Source organism: Gadus chalcogrammus, chromosome 6, assembly GCF_026213295.1.
Source record: "Gadus chalcogrammus isolate NIFS_2021 chromosome 6, NIFS_Gcha_1.0, whole genome shotgun sequence".
NCBI lineage: Eukaryota > Metazoa > Chordata > Actinopteri > Gadiformes > Gadidae > Gadus > Gadus chalcogrammus.
In genome coordinates, this window is record NC_079417.1 from 7,259,664 (window position 1) to 7,279,319 (window position 19,656).

A 19,656-nucleotide genomic window follows, 5' to 3' on the forward strand; every position below is an offset into this window, starting at 1 on the left:
GGACAGAACCCACATAACAACAATGGAGGACATCGATGCGATGGTATTCGTGTTCGTATTATTAGCTGGCATGTTGAAGAAGTTGAAGAAGTGGAATATGTTGGCTGCGGCGCTGCTATGGCTTTTACCAGCATGGTTGCCATGTCGCTCTCGTGACTTCGTCACACTCTCTGGCCAATCAGTGGCCGGCCGTCTGCCGACGTCACCTTTTAGCATCGGCTCAGCCGCTTGGAACCTAGAGCGAGGCGGTACTAGAAAAAGCAGCCACTTCAGGTACCAGATCGCGGTGGAAACGCAAAAAATGCGAGCTGAGTCGAGTCGAGTCGAGTCGTGTCGTGCTGGTACCATGCAGTGGAAAAGCGGCATAAAGCTGGTTTGCTGGAAAGGGCTCCAAAAAATAAGTTATTTTTCAATAGACATAAAAAAAAAAATTGTGTGGAAAAAAAGGGTGGGTGGTGCGGCAGTGGGGCTCATTGGGTGCTCAGCACCCCTAAAGCTCTGACCCTAGTATCGCCCCTGCTATATAATATGATATAACATAATAATAATATTATATACAGGTAATTATATAATCTTATCTAATATCACGGCCAAAAGCTATTTGCGCCTCGGATGATATTATGAATAATAAAGACTGTGTCTGACGTCTCTGGTACTTCCACAAGTAAAGACTCGTCGTGTGGGGGATATCTCGGCCATGGTTGAGAAGAATTGGGGGAAAGGAACTTTGGCATTGACTCTCTGAAGTCCATGAACCGTGACATGGAGAAGAAAAGGATCGTACTCCGGGAGCTGAGCTGCCGGACTGCCTCCGAGCTCCCCTCGCCGGAGCTGCCGGCCGCCGTCGAAGCCGTCCGGCCGCAGTCCGGCCGCAGTCCGGCAGCTCCGGCGGTGTACTCCGGGAGCTGAACTGGCAGCTCCAGCGGACTAGCAGCTCTGGCAGACGAGCAGCTCCGGCTGGGGTAGCTCGGCGGCAGTCCGGCAGCTCAGCTCCGGGAGTACAATCCCTTTCTACTCCATGTCTCCTCCTCCCGACCTCCCTTTGTCGGCAGCTCCGGCGGGGTGAGCTCGGCGCCAGAGAAAGGGATTTTACTCCCGGAGCTTAGCTGCAGGGTGCCGAGGTCCCCCCGCCGGAGCTGCACGTCCGCTGGTCCACAAAATCTTGGCGATGCTCTGATTGGGGAGGAGTGGGGAAGTGGGAGGTAACATTCAAATTTGCCCCCTTCCTACGTAGGAAAGGGCGCCAAAACTGACTCGCTCGTTTGGTAGCTGGAGGCGGGCTGCTTCCAGAAATGCGTATCTCATTCAAAAAATCATTTACAGACTTATTTCAAAGTTTGTATGCGTGTGGGAGCACCATCTACCCACAATAACACCCCAAATCCCAGGAAAAGTGCTGTTTTCATAATATGTCCCCTTTAAAGCGCCGTGATTGGCCCATTACTGCAGAAGCTGCAACCCATACAGTCTGTGGATAGTTAGTTAGGTGTCAAACGGACTTGGGCTAGGTACCGATGGCCTAGTGTGAGTGCGCAATGAGCGCGGCGTGACTGACGGAGCTGGCCGTTCAGCCTGCCGGGACGTGACGCCACTAAGACGGTCAAAAGTATGACTAGACTACATGCCTGTGGCTTCTGATAAAAATAAATTTGGAAGGATTATAATGCTTTTATAATCCCATATAAAAGAGTTACATGAATCTAGTACCTCATTAAGCATGGAGGAACCCAAAGGGCGGGACGCTGCACCGTGTTCACGGCCAAGATGGGCCAGCGTCTCCTCAAGAGAGCGCGCCACAACCGGCGATTCCTTCAGGTAAGATACAACTGACCATTAGCTTTTCCAACGACAGTTGTTGGTGGAAGTTGTTACTTACCGGCAGCTTTAGCTTCAGTAGCAGCTGAAAGTACAATGCAATGCATTCAATGCATTTCTGAAAGTGCCCCGCCTACAGTTACCAAACGAGCGAGCCAGTTTCGGCGCCCCCTCCTACGTAGGAAGGGGGCAAATTTGAATATTACCTCCCACTTCCCCTCCAATCAGAGCATAGCTACGATTTTGTGGACCAGCGGACGAGCGCTGGGCAGAGATGTTCGTGCATTTCAGAAGCAGGGATATTCCATACAAAAAAAGATGTCTAATTTGTCAGTTTGCCATGTGACTGCCTGGCAGAGAGTCCGCCGGAGCTGCCGGACTGCCGCGGAAGCTCTGGCGGCAGTCCGGCAGCTCCGGTGGGGGCAGCTCGGCGGCAGCCCGGAGGAGGATGCATGGAGGAGAAAGAGAGCAGCTGGCAACTCAGCAGTCTGGCAGCTCCGGCGGGTGTACTCCGGGAGCTGCACTGTCCGGCAGCTCAGCTCCGGGAGTACAATCCCTTTCTCCTCCATGTCTCCTCTTCCGGACTGCTGCCGAAGGCTGTCCGGCAGCTCAGGTGGTTGGTGCTCGGCGGCAGTCCGGTGTGGGTACCGGATTGACTTGGCTGGATTGACTCCTGCGCTTACAGATGACGTATCGACACTTGACGTATCGACGCAAGCCAACGGACAGAACCCGGAACGGTTGTATGTTTATAAACGGGGCTCAATCATGGACATAAAAAGAAGGCTCAATCCGTTTTGGTTTTGATTTCATTGAACGCAGCCCGTTCTTTCGCACAAACCACCATTGGAAACACGTCTAAAAGCACTGATGAATGCATATGTAACCCAGTTCCTGTTAGGGACTCTTATTCTGAAGGAGGAGAACGGAAGTGTCTGCGTGTGGGTAGCTGTTTTGACTCTGTGTTGGGAGCGCTGGAAATAAAGTGGAGTTAACCGATTCTTCTTTTATATATAACCCAAGTACAGGCAGGCAACAATAATTTGTACATTCGATTATTATTCATAGATTAGAAAACAAAAGGAGATCGTTAATACTTGGGAATAGAGTGGCGAAGTCACGCCCCTTCCGGTAGAGCTCATGGGACCTATGAGATCGAAAAATATGAATGGGTGTCAATGGAGAGAAAATAATTATTTTCTGGTCCCAGTCTTTATATGCCCTGGATTACACATATGTTGTTTGTGGATTTAAAGGATAATTGTTCATGCAAAGAGTTCGACCGTTTATTGTGCAATTGTTCAGATAAAGGCTGTAGAGAAAACACAACGAGAAAGACTACACGGCTCGTATGTGACGTCACGCTCCCTGCGACTGGCGTGGAGAAGACCGACAATCTTCCCATCGGCCTAACTGAAACTCTGCACGTGCCCCGACTTATAGTGGTTTTCACCTCTTTCGATGCTTTTATCCTCCCCATAGAAAAAGCGGTGAAGTGGGGCAGAGAGATCGCCATCTCTGTGCCGACTTCCAAGTGCGGGTGTGGTGACGTATATCATATGCGTCGAGAGCAGCGAAGAGCTGTTCACAAAGCGGCCTCACATAAAACCTAAAATTATCAAACTTCTTCACAAACATTTTTAGTTTTCTTTGCATGAAAATTTATAATTTAAATCCACAAACAACATATGTGTAATCCAGGGCATATAAAGACTGGGACCAGAAAATAATTATTTTCTCTCCATTGACACCCATTCATATTTTTCGATCTCATAGGTCCCATGAGCTCTACCGGAAGGGGCGTGACTTCGCCATGAAACGCGCATGCGCATTTAAAAGACAGCGTTTTAGGAAGTGCGTCATTATTGCGCATCTAGGACCCCAAGTCGATCTGTCGATCTACCGTTCAATCTTGACAGTAGATCAGTGGAGATGAATAAATTTATAGATACCTAGGGGAAAAAATATTATACTTCCACGATACTTTTGAAAGGATGTACTAAGTACACTTTTAGTATGTCACCGTACTTTTGTCGCAATCAAGTATACTTAAGTGTACTCAATTAGTCCATAAGTGAGTAACTTTAAGTGGAAATAGTATGCTAAATTGGCACAACTTTTGACAAACTTTAAGTGTAAGTTATGATTTCTAGCATTCGAAACACACTTGCAGTACAATTGCATTATATCACCAGTGTGTTTGAAATCAACTTTAAAAGGTAATACAGTTCAATTTATAGTATAATAGAAGTGTATTTTGAACACACTTTTTTTTTTCTTTGTTTTTACGTTGATACTTTCATAAACTGCTGTGAATAGGCATGTCTGCTTCTGCACTGGGGGAGCTCTTCTCTGGCACTGACCTAGCCCTTGACTGATCAGAGAAGGCTCGGACGAAGCTTGAGGACTACAGAGGTCCACCTGCAGGGCGGCCCTTCACCAATCGTTCTGGGTGGTGGTACGAGAGGAGAGGGACCTTCCCTATCTTGTTTGACCTGGCCAGTATTTATAAATCTGCCAAGGCATCCTCCACACCAGCGGATAGAATATGTTCAACTCCAGGAAAGAGCATGCCTTGCCCCAAAAAAGGCAAAACACATACTCAATGCTATACCTAGACAGCATTGAGTATGGGTTTTATGAATGACAATGGATAGATACAGCTATACACACTATGAGGGGTAAGAGTAAAACAAAGATTCATGTAGGGGAGTGGAGGTACAGGTATTTACATTTAGGGTGCTGGATTTCAGGCTAGTATAAGGAAACATCAATATACTACTGCTCAGCTTCAAAGCAAGGATCAACAAGTCAGAAATGGTTAACTAATAACAATAACCTTAAGTTGTCCGTCCACGATGTGGTGAGCAGCCTCTACCCTCCAACGCTTCCCGCCCGGCATTTTCTCCGTCTCCATGCTGTTGGCACCCTTCAGCATTTTCAGGCTCCTCACCATCTCCAGGTTGGTTTTCAAGGGGAAGTCCTGACCACACAGATTTATGAAATACTTCCATTTGGTGCTGACATTGAAGAGGTCAGCCATGCAGTTGATATCCGCTTGCACTCTTGGCCAGCCGGCATAGACCACGTCCACGGGTCGGCTGACCATGAAGACGTTAGGGAAGCAGAAAGTGATGCTCATGACAGCTTCCAGGAACGCCAAGCTAGCCTTCTTGTCCACATGGACACAGTAAAGGTTTTGAGGTGCGTATATTGCTCGCAGCAGGTGTTCAAAGTTCTGGATCTGTACAAATAGCCAGCAAAATGAAAAAAAATTATTGTATTCATAGATTTAGGCTTGAAGTATATCATGAGTATGCCATCATATGTTACCTTATGGTGGACAACAATAGAATAAGCCAAGGGGAAATCCTCCTCTTCCTTGCTTAGAGGAAACATTGTGTACTTCTTCCTTGTCTGGAAGTCTCTGTAAATCAAAAATAAATATGAGCCACAAAACACTTCTTGTCTATACAGTTCCTTAAAAGTGTGTAATATTCAGGGATACTTGCCCACCTGCAATTCACGGTGGCATTAATGTAATTATCCTCTTTTCTAAGGAACTTCTTTCGGAAATCCTTGGAGATGCTCAGTAACTTGGCGTTCTCCATGCAATCGATATCGCCCTGCAAGAGGGACGAGCAGTTGCATGCATCCTCTACATTCCCTTCATACTCTTTGTAAGCCAGCCATCTGTTGCTCCAGCTTAAGGTGGGGACCCATTCAATCTCTGTAGGACTGATCACAAAGACCACAGTCCACAGCAGTGCCACTATAGCAATGACTCTAAGAATGACGTTGGTGAAGCGGCGCCCATGCCCTAGCCTCGTAAACAATGCCATTTCCACAAGGAGAGTTCACGTATTATCCAGGATGTTTGTAGAAATGTCCAGCCAATGAAGACCAAGGAATCTAGTAACGATATCCCTTTCCTCTTTCTATCTGTTGAACATAAAATAAGCACATGATCATGTTATTGTGGAGTGTGTTGTGGTTGAAGGCTGCATTCACTTATCAATGCGTACATGATACACCAGCCATCAACAACAAAAACATGGATCAGATGGTGCTCCATCTCTTTTCCAATTTTGGTTTTGCTAGCAAAGCAGCCTGTCTAAAGGCCACAATGTGCCTAGGTGACGTTCACTGTGCTCCTCAGTACAAGGACAAAAAAAATTAGGTTAAATGGAACATGATTCCAATATATTCTAAATCAACACACAATTTCCTCCAGGTAATTAAAAGATAAAGCTCAAATAATATGTTTTGTTACCATGGTCGAAATGGTTAAATTTAAATGAATGAAAAGCACAATAAAACTACACAATTTCCCTTTTAGAAAGGGTCATCAGTTCAGGGGGAAACAAAACATGTCTCGATAACTCACTCAGTGTGCTTACATGACACCCGAATTTTTGGGTTAGTCGACATAAAGACAGACAAAGTACAACATGTGTTAGATTAGTACTATGAGAAACAGACCACTATTTCGGGTGCAATAAAATATGTCGCCTCACTTTCAGGGACCCATACATTTTTATAAATTGCATTGACATACATTTTTATAAAACTTGTGATGCAAAAAAATCAACAAGTACAACATGCACTTGCCTAATACTATGAGAAACAGACCACTATTTCAGGAGCACTAAAATATGTGCCTCAGATTCAGGGACCCATACATTTTTATAAAACTTGTGATGCAATCAAATCAACATGCACAACATGTACTATACTACTGGTATGAGACTCATAGTATTAGTCTAGAACATGTTGTACTTGTTGATTAGCTCAAGTTGTTATGGCAATGAAAAGACCCTCAGCTGATGAAATGATGTGTAACAGCAGAAACTATGTCAGGTGCAATCGTGCACATTTTTGTTTTTTGCAAACAGGAGACGCAACCTTCCTGCTGGAAGGTTGCCTCTCCTGTTTGACAAAACCAACAATGCAGCACGAGTTCTGGCAATCAAATCAACAAGTACAACATTTACTATACTATTGGTACGAGATTCATATGCACATGCTATAGGCCTACTTGTTGAATAGCTCAAGTTGCTATGGCAATGAAAACGCCCTCAGCTGATGAAATAATGCCAGTGTAACAGCAGAAATTATGTTAGGTGCAATCGTGCTGCATTTTTGCTTTGGTCAAACAGGAGACGCACCCTTCCTGCAGGAAGGTTGTGCTCGATTTCACTAGCCCATTTGAGCCTGTTCATTATTGTACAGCATCCATACTGTCATCGCTTGTGTAAAATAAACTGTAGAATATAGGGTTTGTGTTGTAATGGCACTAGTTTATGTGCAGCGCGGAGCGCGCAGGAATACATTTAGGTTATATGTATGTGTGTAGGGAATAGGAGGGGGTTCGGAAAGTGACGGCGAGTGGAAGGTGCTCTCGCTTGATGCTCTCACATGTTAAACAATAACAAGTTAATAAACCTTTGGAATTAACATCTGTTTCACACTCGGTAATTCAAGACCTGTAAAAACGTCATTCATAGATACTTCCTCATAGTTGTTCCTCAGCTATCAAATTATTTGGTTGACCACAACTTCCTGAAGGTGTGGCAACCCGTCTCTGGCACAGCGCCCTGGAGGCCAATGAGGCAGGTTGTGGAGGCGGTGTACCACAGATTTTCATCAGATGGCGCCAGTAAGAGCACTGGAGCCAATCATTGAAATGCGGAGTACCTGAGGAGCAGGTGGGGAAGCATGCTTTAAAAAGCATGCTTCCACACACATTCAGGGCTCTCCTGGTTTGCGTGTGCGGAGAGACCAGTCTCCGTTGGTGATGTGATTACACCCGGAGGAACAAGACTGTAGATTCCTCCAAAGCTGTGTTTTGTTTGGTTTGCTAGATAGATAATTTATGTTTGAATAAAAGTGCCATTTAAGTAAGCTCCAGTTCGTGTGCTGATTGGAAGGAGGCGGCTCACTCACCAAGCCGGGTTGCCACAATGGCCCTAATTAAAAGACAAAATGAATCCAGTGAATAAGATCAGTGCTCCGGCTTAATGTTTGTCTGGGACTAAGGCTACGTTTACATGATGACGGTCTGAACAGAAGATGCAAAAGTGGCGTCGCGTTTTTACTTTTTATTCCGCGTTTAGACAAACGTTTTTCGGGAGGAAATCTGCGTGCATACAGTGACGCAAAAGTGTGTGGAATTCGATTTGGTATGCATGCCAGGCGGCTAGGTGGTGCTGTGCTACACTATCACAGAACACCACCATGTCTGAGCGCATGCGTAGAAACTTCCTTCTCTTATCTGCGCCGCGAAAACCAAAAAGATCCTTCTCTGTTCAGTAATATTATCTGAACATATCCTTTACATTTCATGGGAAGACTCTTCCAAGTTTATTAGAGCTGCCAGAGCAGCTTGAAGGTCCGAAGCATGGAAATAATCCAACATGTTTGTTTATTTCCCCTATACTGGCGCATGTATGCACGGTAAACATGTACGTGACGTGAGCAGATCTGAGAAGAGTTTTGCGTCTTAGCAGTGTAGACGGAAACGCTACGGCGGAGCGTATTCAAGTTTTAAACGAAAGGCACTTCCGATAAAATATTATGTCGTTTTTACCCGTAAGCGTCCTCGTGTAATCGGGGTCTAAGCGTCCACACGGAGCCGAAACGGGCGAAAACGATCCGGTTTCGACTTATGCGGTTCAGGAATATTTCCGTAAAGATGGAGTCATTGCGAAACCGCATCGAGCTGTAGAAACGCTGTAGTAAATATTCATGGTGCTGGTTCTCCACAGAAAAAAGTGTAGCGCATCAAGCCTGCGCGCATACAGGCTGCGCGCTGTATGCAAACATTCAGTCACGAGGAGATTCAACCTTTTAAATTTAGCAGAAATACTTTTTAATGTACAGTTAGTAATTAAATCAAGGGGCTTTATGCTTTAATGATATGAGTACACAATTAACATAAGATAAAGACTACCACCAACGACTAGGTGGCGGCACCTGTAACCAATTGTATACTAACTAAATATATGTGTTATTAGAATAAGACGATGATAAGCCACGCTTGAGTTACTAGCACACGGAGTTACAACAATAAAGCCATGTTCCTAAAGTCACGTTCTGATTAATGAAGTAACATTACATGGTACCATTGAGTGGTCCAACAGAAGTCATGGAAAGTGTGAAGCCGCCTGAAAATCTGAATTGGACTGGAAATGTGGATTGCGAGTGGAGAACGTTCAAGCAACGATTCATGCTTTATCTGAAAGCCCTCGGACTGGACGACAAGCCCGATGCACGGTTGATTGCACTGCTTCTTACCGTCGCGGGACCGCAAGCACTGGAGGTATTCAACACGTTTGTGTTTGACAGCGAGGATGACAAGGGAAAGTTTGATATGGTCGTGACAAAGTTTGATGAACACTGTTCGCCAAAGAAGAACGAGACGTACGAAAGGTATGTGTTTCGCTCGTGCATTCAAATGCCAGCTGAGAGCTTTGATGCCTTTGTAACAGACCTGAAACGAAAAGCCAGAACGTGTAACTTTGGAGTGCTTCGAGATTCAATGATACGTGATCAAATTGTTTTCGGAGTAAATGACAAAAAAGTGAGAGAAAGAATGCTGCGGGAAACTGATCTTACTTTAGCTGGAGCTAAGAAAATATGCCATGCTAATGAGTTAGCTCAGCAACATGCAAGAACGTTCGGTGAGCGTTCAAAGGAATAAGATGGTGCTGCAGTGGCTACAGTGTCAGGAAGGACACAAAGATATACCACATCAAAAAATAAGCAACAGAACAACACAGAAAAGTATATGTGCAAACGATGTGGCTCCCAACATGCACCTAAACAATGCCCAGCATATGGAAAGTCTGTAACCAATGTAAAGGGAAAAACCACTATGCCAAGCAATGCTTTGCCAAAGGGAAACAGAGCGGAGGTGAACGTGTGCATACAGTAGAAAAAACGGCTCTTGAGGATTCATTCTTTGTAGGCATGGTCAACCAGGATGATTTCAGACATAAAGAGTCTGAACAACTAATGCCAAACGTGAACAGTGTTGAGCAGGACAACTGGATTGTGCCTTTACAAATAAATGGAGCTGTCATTCCTCTCAAGCTGAACACGGGGGCCAAAGCCAACGTAATGAGTGAACGTGACATCAGAGTCATGAAGGTAAAACCACACATTCATCCCAATTCAGTGAAGCTAAAAGCCTATAATGGACAGCAAATCAACACAAAAGGCATGTGCAAACTCAAAGTGAAAATGAAAGAAAAAAGGAACATCAGCTCATGTTTGTTGTTGTTCCAGATGGACATGACTCACTACTAGGTGACAAAGCATGTGGAAATGTGGGCCTAGTTAAAAGAGTGTACTGTATAAACAACATCAGTGGAGTCAATAGTGGATCAGTATTCAGACATCTTCCACGGGTTTGGGGTGCTAGGGTCCTAGGCGCGTACCAGCACCTCTGCGTGAAAAGCTAATTGAAGAACTTGACCGTATGACATCACTTGAGGTCATAAAGAAAGTGGAGGAGCCCACAGAATGGGTGAATTCGATGGTGTGTGTCAGAAAACCGAATGGATATTTACGCATTTGCATGGATCCAAAAGATCTGAACAACAACATTAAGAGAGAACATTATCAAATCCCAACCAGAGATGAGATTACAAGTGAGATGGCCGGTGCAAAGTACTTTAGCAAGCTGGACGCCTCTCAAGGGTTTTGGCAGTTGAAACTGCATGAGGATAGTACAAAGTACTGCACATTCAATACACCGTATGGCCGTTACTGTCGGGGTTAGCGGGTGGCAGGCAGGCAGGTAGGACCCAAACGCAGACAGTTTGAGTAAAAGGATAATTTATTAACTCAAAAAGGCAAGGAACACGGGTGACGTGGGTGACGCGGGAACAAAGGAAACAAGGAACAAAGGAAAGCAACCAAACACACACAGGGCACGCAACGAGCAACAGCTGAGACATATTAGGGAGGGAGCAGTAATCACACAGGAGGGAAACCTGACATGGGGAGAAACAAGACCGATACCAAAGTAAAACAGGTAACACACAAAAACAAGACAAGGAAACAAACAGACAGACCATGACAGTACCCCCCCCTCAAGGGTCGACTACCAGGCGACCCACGACATGCAAAAAAAGAAAGTCAAATCCAAATAGGGTGGGTGGAGGGGAGCCAGGAGGAGGGAACAAAAAATGTTTTCTAGAGGCCTGCAATCCTGGAGGCCTGCAACGGCGAAGACCCACAGGTGGCCGGCATCGTTTATTTGTTTGTTTTTGTTTATTTCCCCTATACTGGCGCATGTATGCACGGTAAACATGTACGCGACGTGAGCAGATCTGAGAAGAGTTTTGCGTCTTAGCAGTGTAGACGGAAACGCTACGGCGGAGCGTATTCAAGTTTTAAACGAAAGGCACTTCCGATAAAATATTATGTCGTTTTTACCCGTAAGCGTCCTCGTGTAATCGGGGTCTAAGCGTCCACACGGAGCCGAAACGGGCGAAAACGATCCGGTTTCGACTTATGCGGTTCAGGAATATTTCCATAAAGATGGAGTCATTGCGAAACCGCATCGAGCTGTAGAAACGCTGTAGTAAATATTCATGGTGCTGGTTCTCCACAGAAAAAAGTGTAGCGCATCAAGCCTGCGCGCATACAGGCTGCGCGCTGTATACAAACATTCAGCCACGAGGAGATTCAACCTTTTAAATTTAGCAGTAATACTTTTTAATGTACAGTTAGTAATTAAATCAAGGGGCTTTATGCTTTAATGATATGAGTACACAATTAACATAAGATAAAGACTACCACCAACGACTAGGTGGCGGCACCTGTAACCAATTGTATACTAACTAAATATATGTGTTATTAGAATCGGCGAAGACGAAGGCGAGGTAGAGGGCGGGCCCCTTCTGGAAGGTCTTGAAGGCGGAACCCCTCGGGAAGGCAAGGTAGTGGGCGGGCCCCTTCTGGAAGGTTTAGAAGGCGGCACCCCTCTGGAAGTCAAGGTAGAGAGCGGACCCCTTCTTGAAGGTTTAGAAGGCGGCACCCCTCTGGAAGTCAAGGTAGAGGGCGGACCCCTTCTTGAAGGTTTAGAAGGCGGCACCCCTCTGGAAGTCAAGGAAGGGTTCAGGAACCGGACAGGGCTCGGGGACCGGAGTCAGCTCAGGGGCTGGAGAGAAATGTTGAACCGGATGGCACTCCACACTCAACACCCCCACTCTGATAGTCCATAAGGCACCCTCCAACTCGGGCCTTGTAGCGACAGCGCTGCATATACACCCCAACACAGCCTCCAACAAAAAACGTCCGCTGGGTCCAAAGATGGTCGGATCATTCTGTCACGGTTAGCGGGTGGCAGGAAGGCAGGTAGGACCCAAACACAGACAGTGTACGTGCAGCGCCGTCGCTTCAAGGTGAGTTGGAGGGTTGAGGGGGGGGTACTGTCATGGTCTGTCTGTTTGTTTCCTTGTCTTGTTTTTGTGTGTTACCTGTTTTACTTTGGTATCGGTCTTGTTTCTCCCCATGTCAGGTTTCCCTCCTGTGTGATTACTGCTCCCTCCCTAATGTGTCTCAGCTGTTGCTCGTTGCGTGCCCTGTGTGTGTTTGGTATTTAAGCCCTTGTCTTTCCTTTGTTCCTTGTCGGATCATTTTAGTCAGGGTTAGCGGGTGGCAGGCAGGCAACACCCCCACTCCCCAGGTTGCCTTTCAGAATATGCTCTGCTCCGGAAGTATACCACCGGGCCATGGAGCACATGATAGAAGGCGTGGAAGGCGTGTGTTAAGAGCCTTAGGGATGATCAATTTCATTGGAAAATTTATTCCTAATTTATCATCCAAGACTGTGCATCTTAGAGAGTTGTTGCGTGACAAGTGTGAGTTTAAGTGGACTGCTGATCATGAAGAGGAGTGGGCACGTTTGAAAACCACTCTGACAACGGAGCCTGTGTTGACATTCTTTGATCCCTCCAAAAAGATCAAAATATCCACTGACTCTTCCAAGGATGGCATCGGAGCTGTATTACTACAGGCTACAGGAGAAGATTGGAAGCCAGTCGCTTATGCATCAAGAACGATGACGCTATGCACAAATAGAAAAAGAGTGCCTGGGACTGGTGTATGAATTCCAGAATTTTCACGGATACGTTGACGGCCTTCCAAAGTTCGTGGCTGAGACAGACCACAAGCCGTTGATATCCATTATAAAGAAAAACCTCAGCAAGATGTCACCACGCATTCTATGGGAGAAATTAACCATTACTTTTATATTAACTATTATTATTATTAGTATTATCAGGCCTATATACATCAGGCATATGCATTAATGGTGGAAGGTAGAGAAACCACCTCTGGACTCAGAGCAAGGGCCTCATAAGGCGCCAAGGAGCCTGGGGCCCAGGCTACTGACATCCTCCCATTATTTAGATTAACTACAGGAGATGAACACATACCTAAAGGAATGTAAGGCTGACCGTCCATGCCATATAAGGCAATTTTGAGCATATACCAGGACGGTCATATTACATGCAAAACAGCTCAGTTTGAATGTATAAGAGAGACCGGGATCGGACTACCGGCAGTGTCTTTGCAAACCTCACTCGGCATTGTTGTTGCTAGTTTGTGGGTAACAATAAAGTCTCTGTCAATACTTGTTCCGGACTCCCCGTTTCCTTATATTTATAGTTAGTTGAAGTGACAGATAATTCAGTTATAATTTGCTACAACATAATTGGCGTCAACGATCAGGATTGAAAAGAGGCAGCTGCTGGACGGGGCGCGAGCGGATCACACAACCCCAGAGTTCATCAAGTCCCCGGGATTTTCTCTTGGTTTGGGCCGATCGAACAGCTTATTGATCTTGGATCGATTGAGTGAGTTTTTCTTTTATTTTTGGCCGATTGAGCAGTTTCTGATCTTGGATCAATTTTGAGTGAATTTTCTCTCTTCTTCTGGGCCGATTGAACAGTCTTCTGATCTTGGATCGATTTAGTGAATTCTCTCTCTTTATTTTGGACCGACTGAAAAGTTTTCTGATCTTGGATCAACTGAGTGAATTTGCTCTTATTTTGGGCCGATTGAACAATTTTCTGATCATCGGATCGATTGAGTGAATTTGAATTCTGATCTTGGCACTTTGAGGAAATAGGGTTCTTGTTTTAAGTTCTGGTTGAGTAGCTCAGAGCTGGAGTACTCGACCCTTTGTGTTTTAAGCAAAAGGCCAGCTTCAGCGCTCGGCCATCCTTTTATTTGTATTTAAAGACGAGTTAGTGACTAGGTCGCGGAGCGCGGTGGATAGGTGGTTGTTGTTCTGGTGCTTGGACCTGACGAGGTCTAGGTGCCAAAATAACAACACAAATAAAATATTTCCTTCAAGATAATGATAATGACAGACATTTTATTAAGAAGCGATCTTATAATCTACGAAAAACAATCGGAAATACTTAAAATTAGACCAAATAAGTACGGTAAAATGTTATCCAAAATTCTAATTCAGGTTATCCACAATGACAAATGTAATTTCAATAAAATAAGTAAAATAAAATAAAAAAGGGTGTGTGTGTGAGCCTGTTCTCGTGTGTGTGTCAGGACCACGAGGTAGGGGAGAATCCAGACCCGTTGCCAGACCTGAGTCTTAAGGGGGGCATATCAAATGCATAGGGGGGCACAATTATTATTAGCCTACAGGACGTATATATCCTTCCACTCAGGCGTAAACTTGTGCGTTAGGTCCTTTTCAAAAGCAAGCTGAATCAGCTGGGCCTTGCGTCTGTGCAGCATACCGCGCCGTTGCTCTAAGGAGACGTTTTTCAACGTGGAAAATTAGTTTTCACACATTGCTGTGGAAGCAATGTGTCGGCATAGCCTGGGGTGCACAGTTGAATGTGCTAAGGATGTTTGCTATTGTCCATTTTCCGTCTTCGGGGGGAATCCGGGGGTCATTAATTTTCAGTTCCAGCTAATAGCAGGAGAGGGATTACCTTTGATGGTTCCAGGAAATTATTTGACTGATTATTAGACTGTTGGTGGGCTTTTCAACCACTTACGAATATCCATGATGATGAACTAGAAATGAAAGTAAGCAGGGGCGCAGGGGTGGCCCCAGCACATTTGGCGCTCTAGGCGAGCTTCACTCCTGGCGCTCCCCCCCTCTCCGCAAAAAAAAAAAAAATAGTTCGTTAATTCCCCACGAAAACTGAATTGCAACCTTGAAAAACTGTTTTGCCCTGTAACTGCATTTCTTTCACACAAACAAAAAATATATATATAATTGTGTTGTTTTTTTGTTTTTGTTTTTTTCGGGCGCATTATTTTGCGCTCCCCCTCTAGATGGCACTCTAGGCGGCCGCCTAACCCGCCTGTAGGGAAGGCCGCCCCTGCAGGGGCGATTCTAGGTTCTAACTTTTGGGGGGGCTCAACCCCAGGAAGCCACAGGTGTATATGAAGCATATAAAGTCCTGTTTTATTTACACAGTTACTGAAACAAATTGGTACAACATGTATAAGATTAATAATATGAGAAACATACCACTATTTCGGGAGCAATAAACTACGTTGTCTCACTTTCAGGGACCCATACATTTTTATAAAACTTCTGATGCAAAATAATCTTGTTCTGATGCAAAAAAAAAAAACGCTGGCATTATTTTATCAGCTGTGGGCGTTTTCATTGCCATAACAACGTGAGCTAATCAACAAGTACAACATGTTCTAGACCAGTTGCTCTCAATTATTTTCTGTCATTCCCACCCTAGGAGACTGATAATTTTTGGCGCCTTCCCTGAATTGAAATAGCCTACTATTGAGAACCTGCTAATATTTATTTATTTAGATTAATACAATTAGCTGAGATAACCTCTGCAACAACTTAAAACAATTTCCAAGTTCAGTTTATTAACTCAATTTGTAACATTTAAACACGACTGCTAAGTCTGTGTGAATCTCAAAACAGAGAAACAAGAGCATATGATTCACTGGGGTTTGCATTTAATTAAAATTATTTTTTGTCAGCTTCATCAGCTTATTCCCTTTCAAAAAAAATAATATATGTTCATCTTTCAAGCATGAATAAAGACACCAAGTCCCTCTGTCATGACTTTGTACGATCAAAATTCTTGTAAAACTTCTGACCCTTGGTATTATGTTTATTTGAATTAAAATAAATCAATTTTGTAAGCTGAGGGCGTTTTCATGGGCCTCATAGTATTAGAACATGTGGTACTTGTTGATTAGCTCAGTTGTTATGGCAATGAATACGCCCTCAGCTGATAAAATAATGCCAGCATCTTTTTTCAACTGTAAATTAGCACCCATGTAAACTTTTTCTGCTCCTTGCACGTTATCATGCTTATCATGTTACGCAGAATTACAAGCCCCTGCCGACTAAAAAATGAAGCAATTCAAGAGGCGGCATAGTTAGAATCGCCTTGTGGTCAACTGTCATTTAATAGTCATCTGACAGATTATGTCAAGATTCTAAAATGATTATTATTATTATTAGCTGGTCATGTTATAACACAGCTGGTAATCGTGGATTTTCTGATAAAGACTAGCAAGCCTTTTTGACAGACATAACACGCAACGATGAATTATCAAATATAATTCACCGCCGGAAGTTGTGAAGGGCCCATGCAAGTGAACGGAGCGTTAATAATATAAATAATAATATAAAATATACATATTTTTTTCTTTTTTTGTCATCTGTGCCTCAAGTGGGGGGGCACAAGCATTGTGGGGGGCGGGCCCGGCCCCCTATGGCCCGCCCATAGCGACGGGCCTGGGAGAATCCTCTCCTGCTCAGTGTGATGGAATGCACAAGGGGATAATGAAAGCATACTTCAGATAAAACAATATGGTTAATTAGAAAATGGAAACAATGTATCGATTCAATGTTGAATAAACTAGATAAGGACAACATAGAGAGACGTGTTGGGTACATAGTAGTGAATCAAAATGTGGAAAACACTAAATGCAAGCAATAGTTAGAATAAAAGGTTAAATTAGGTCGTCAAATTTAAATAGATAGTGTAGGGCAATCAGTTAGAATTATGAAGGAATTGTGATTTTGAGCAACGGTTAAGACAGAAGGGAGTCGCCCAATATTAAAAATGCAAGTTTTAGTATTGTGATTTTGGTTTTCTTTCACATCTCCCTAGTTAAGGACAATAGGTGGATTGACGCTACATCTGCTGGGAAGGGATCTTACATGCTAGGTTCTCGATTTACATTCATAAGTAGTGGGTTTACCTTTCAAATGCCATTACTGCGGCTGCAACACTTTTATAAAATGTTAACAATTGATAATATGATATTTTTAACCCTGATAAATTACCTTTAGATTCACCCCATCATACGCCCCCTCACACACACAGGGTAGAGTTTTAGTTTTTATTGTTGTTGTAGTTGCCCTGATGAATACCCATTACGCTCACACTTGGCTGCATGGGCAAATGGGAATGAATACCCATTACGCTCACACTTGGCTGCATGGGCAAATGGGACTGAAGACTCTGTCTCCATCCCTCCACTTTGCAATCTATACTACCTTATGGGTGGGGATTGATTGTATCCCAGGCACGGCATCCTGCAGCGAGCCAGTATGATGCGCTCTCACGTAACGAGCGCATCTCTGCCGCTCCGTTACTCGGTAACGGAGATGTTACGTCTACGGATCTTCTCAAGGACCCAACCACCTCAGCTTGCATCCCACCAGGACATTCTCAAACGACCAAAATACATCCACCGAGGCTCTGGACGGAATTTTCAGTACACTCACACCAGCAACAAAAACATCCGCTCCTTCTGGTCCACTTGGCCCCGCCCCCCTCCTCGCACAGCCCGTACGGTCAGTCCCGTCAATCACAGTGTACTGTCCCCTCTGCTCAAAGCAACCTGCTACACTCCACTCACCTGTCTGAAACTCTGTCTGCTGAACACCAGATCCCTCAGTAATAAGGCCCTTTTGATAAATGACTTTATTGTTGACCAGAGCCTAGATATTCTCTGCCTCACTGAGACCTGGCAACAACCAAATGACTTCTCCCATCTAAATGAGGCTGTCCCACCAGGTTTTTCTTTTATTAGTAAACCCCGGGTTAATGGGAGGGGGGGTGGCCTTGCTCTCCTCCATCGTGATAACATCAAAGTCACCACTGTCACAGTCCCCCTTCATTCCTACTTTGAATGTCTAGCTGTAAAACTCTCAGGCCCCAAACCCACTATCATTGTCACCATTTACAGACCACCAAAACCCTCTGCCGTTTTCCTCAATGAATTCTCATCACTACTTACATCTGTATGTGCAATGTCCCCCACTGTTATCCTCCTTGGTGATTTCAACATCCACATTGACAACCCATCCTGTACTTTTGCTAATGACTTCACATCACTTCTGGACTGTCTTGGCATCACACAACATGTCAACCTCCCAACCCATAACAAAGGTCACATTCTGGATTTAATCTGCTGCACTGACATCACTCCCACTAACCTTGATGTCATTGATTTCCCCATCTCTGACCAAAAACTGTACTTTTTGACATTCATACCCAACTACACAAAACCAAGGAACAACGGACCATCTCCTTCAGAAACATCAAACTTATCAACACCACAGACCTCTCCACCATGATCAGCTCCTACCCCAACCCTCCCCCAGCTTCCTCCCTGACTGACCTGGTGACTCACTACAATAACTGCCTCTCCTCCTCCCTCACCACCCTGGCCCCCCTGAAAACCCGCTCAGTCTCATTCACCCACACTGCTCCCTGGTTCACTCCTCATCTGCGCCAGCTCAAAGCCACTTGTCGTCGACTGGAGCGACTCTACAATAAGACTCAACTCACTGTACACCGCCAAATGTATTCGGACCACCTCCATCACTACAAGAATGCCCTCACCACTGCCAACACCTCATACTACTCCAACCTCATCAACACTGGTACAGGCAACAACAGAGTCCTCTTCTCAACAGTCAGCCACTTACTTCAGCCTCCTAAATCTCTCCCTCCAGACATTTCCACCACCCAATGCACTGCGTTCCTTGACTTCTTCAGCTCTAAAATCAACACCATTCACCAACAACTGGCCTCATCTCGCACCCCCTCTGATGACCCACCCTGGATGATCACCTCTGGCCAACCTCTCATCAGCTCCCTCTCTGACTTCACCCTAGTAACAGAACAGACCGTTTCAGAATTCATCCGCAAAGCCAAAACCACCACCTGTCAGCTCGATCCTCTTCCCACCTCCCTTGTCAAAGCATGTCTTCCGTCCATCTCCCCCATGATCACCAACATAATTAACTCCTCCCTCACTACTGGTACTGTACCCCCCACTCTCAAGCTGGCTGCCATCACTCCCATCCTAAAAAAACCTGGTGCTGACCCAACTGACCTTAACCATTACCGGCCCATCTCCAATCTCCCTTTCATCTCCAAAACACTTGAAAGGGTGGTTGCCGCACAACTACAGTCCCACCTCGACCCTAACAATCTCCACGAACCGTTCCAATCTGGCTTCCGTCCAAAACACAGCACTGAAACAGCCCTAGTCAAAATCACCAATGACCTCCTCCTTGCAGCCGACTCTGGATTACTCACCATTCTCATCCTCCTCGATCTCAGCGCAGCATTCGACACCATCTCCCACCCTCTGCTCCTGGACCGCCTAGCTGGTATTGGGATCACTGGTGCTTCACTCTCCTGGTTTACATCCTACCTCACCGGCCGTCAACAATTTGTTCAACTAAGCAACCACAAGTCTGGGTGTTCAGGTGTCTCACTGGGTGTCCCCCAGGGGTCAGTCTTGGGTCCACTCCTCTTCACCACTTACCTCCTCCCGCTG

At 45.1% G+C, this 19,656-nt stretch overlaps 1 protein-coding gene across 1 annotated transcript in view; it reads right to left on the minus strand.

Annotated features, from left to right (window-relative positions):
• Positions 1 to 19,656, minus strand: part of LOC130383744 (beta-1,3-galactosyl-O-glycosyl-glycoprotein beta-1,6-N-acetylglucosaminyltransferase-like) — a 36,697-nt gene that overhangs the window by 5,509 nt on the left and 11,532 nt on the right. Inside the window, exons 2-4 of the mRNA XM_056591515.1 lie at positions 5,332 to 5,757; positions 5,149 to 5,242; positions 4,655 to 5,059 (exon numbers count right to left, since the gene is read on the minus strand). Of these exons, the coding sequence (XP_056447490.1) occupies positions 4,655 to 5,059; positions 5,149 to 5,242; positions 5,332 to 5,657 (825 nt within the window). The 5' untranslated portion in view covers positions 5,658 to 5,757. The remainder of the gene's footprint in view (positions 1 to 4,654; positions 5,060 to 5,148; positions 5,243 to 5,331; positions 5,758 to 19,656) is intronic.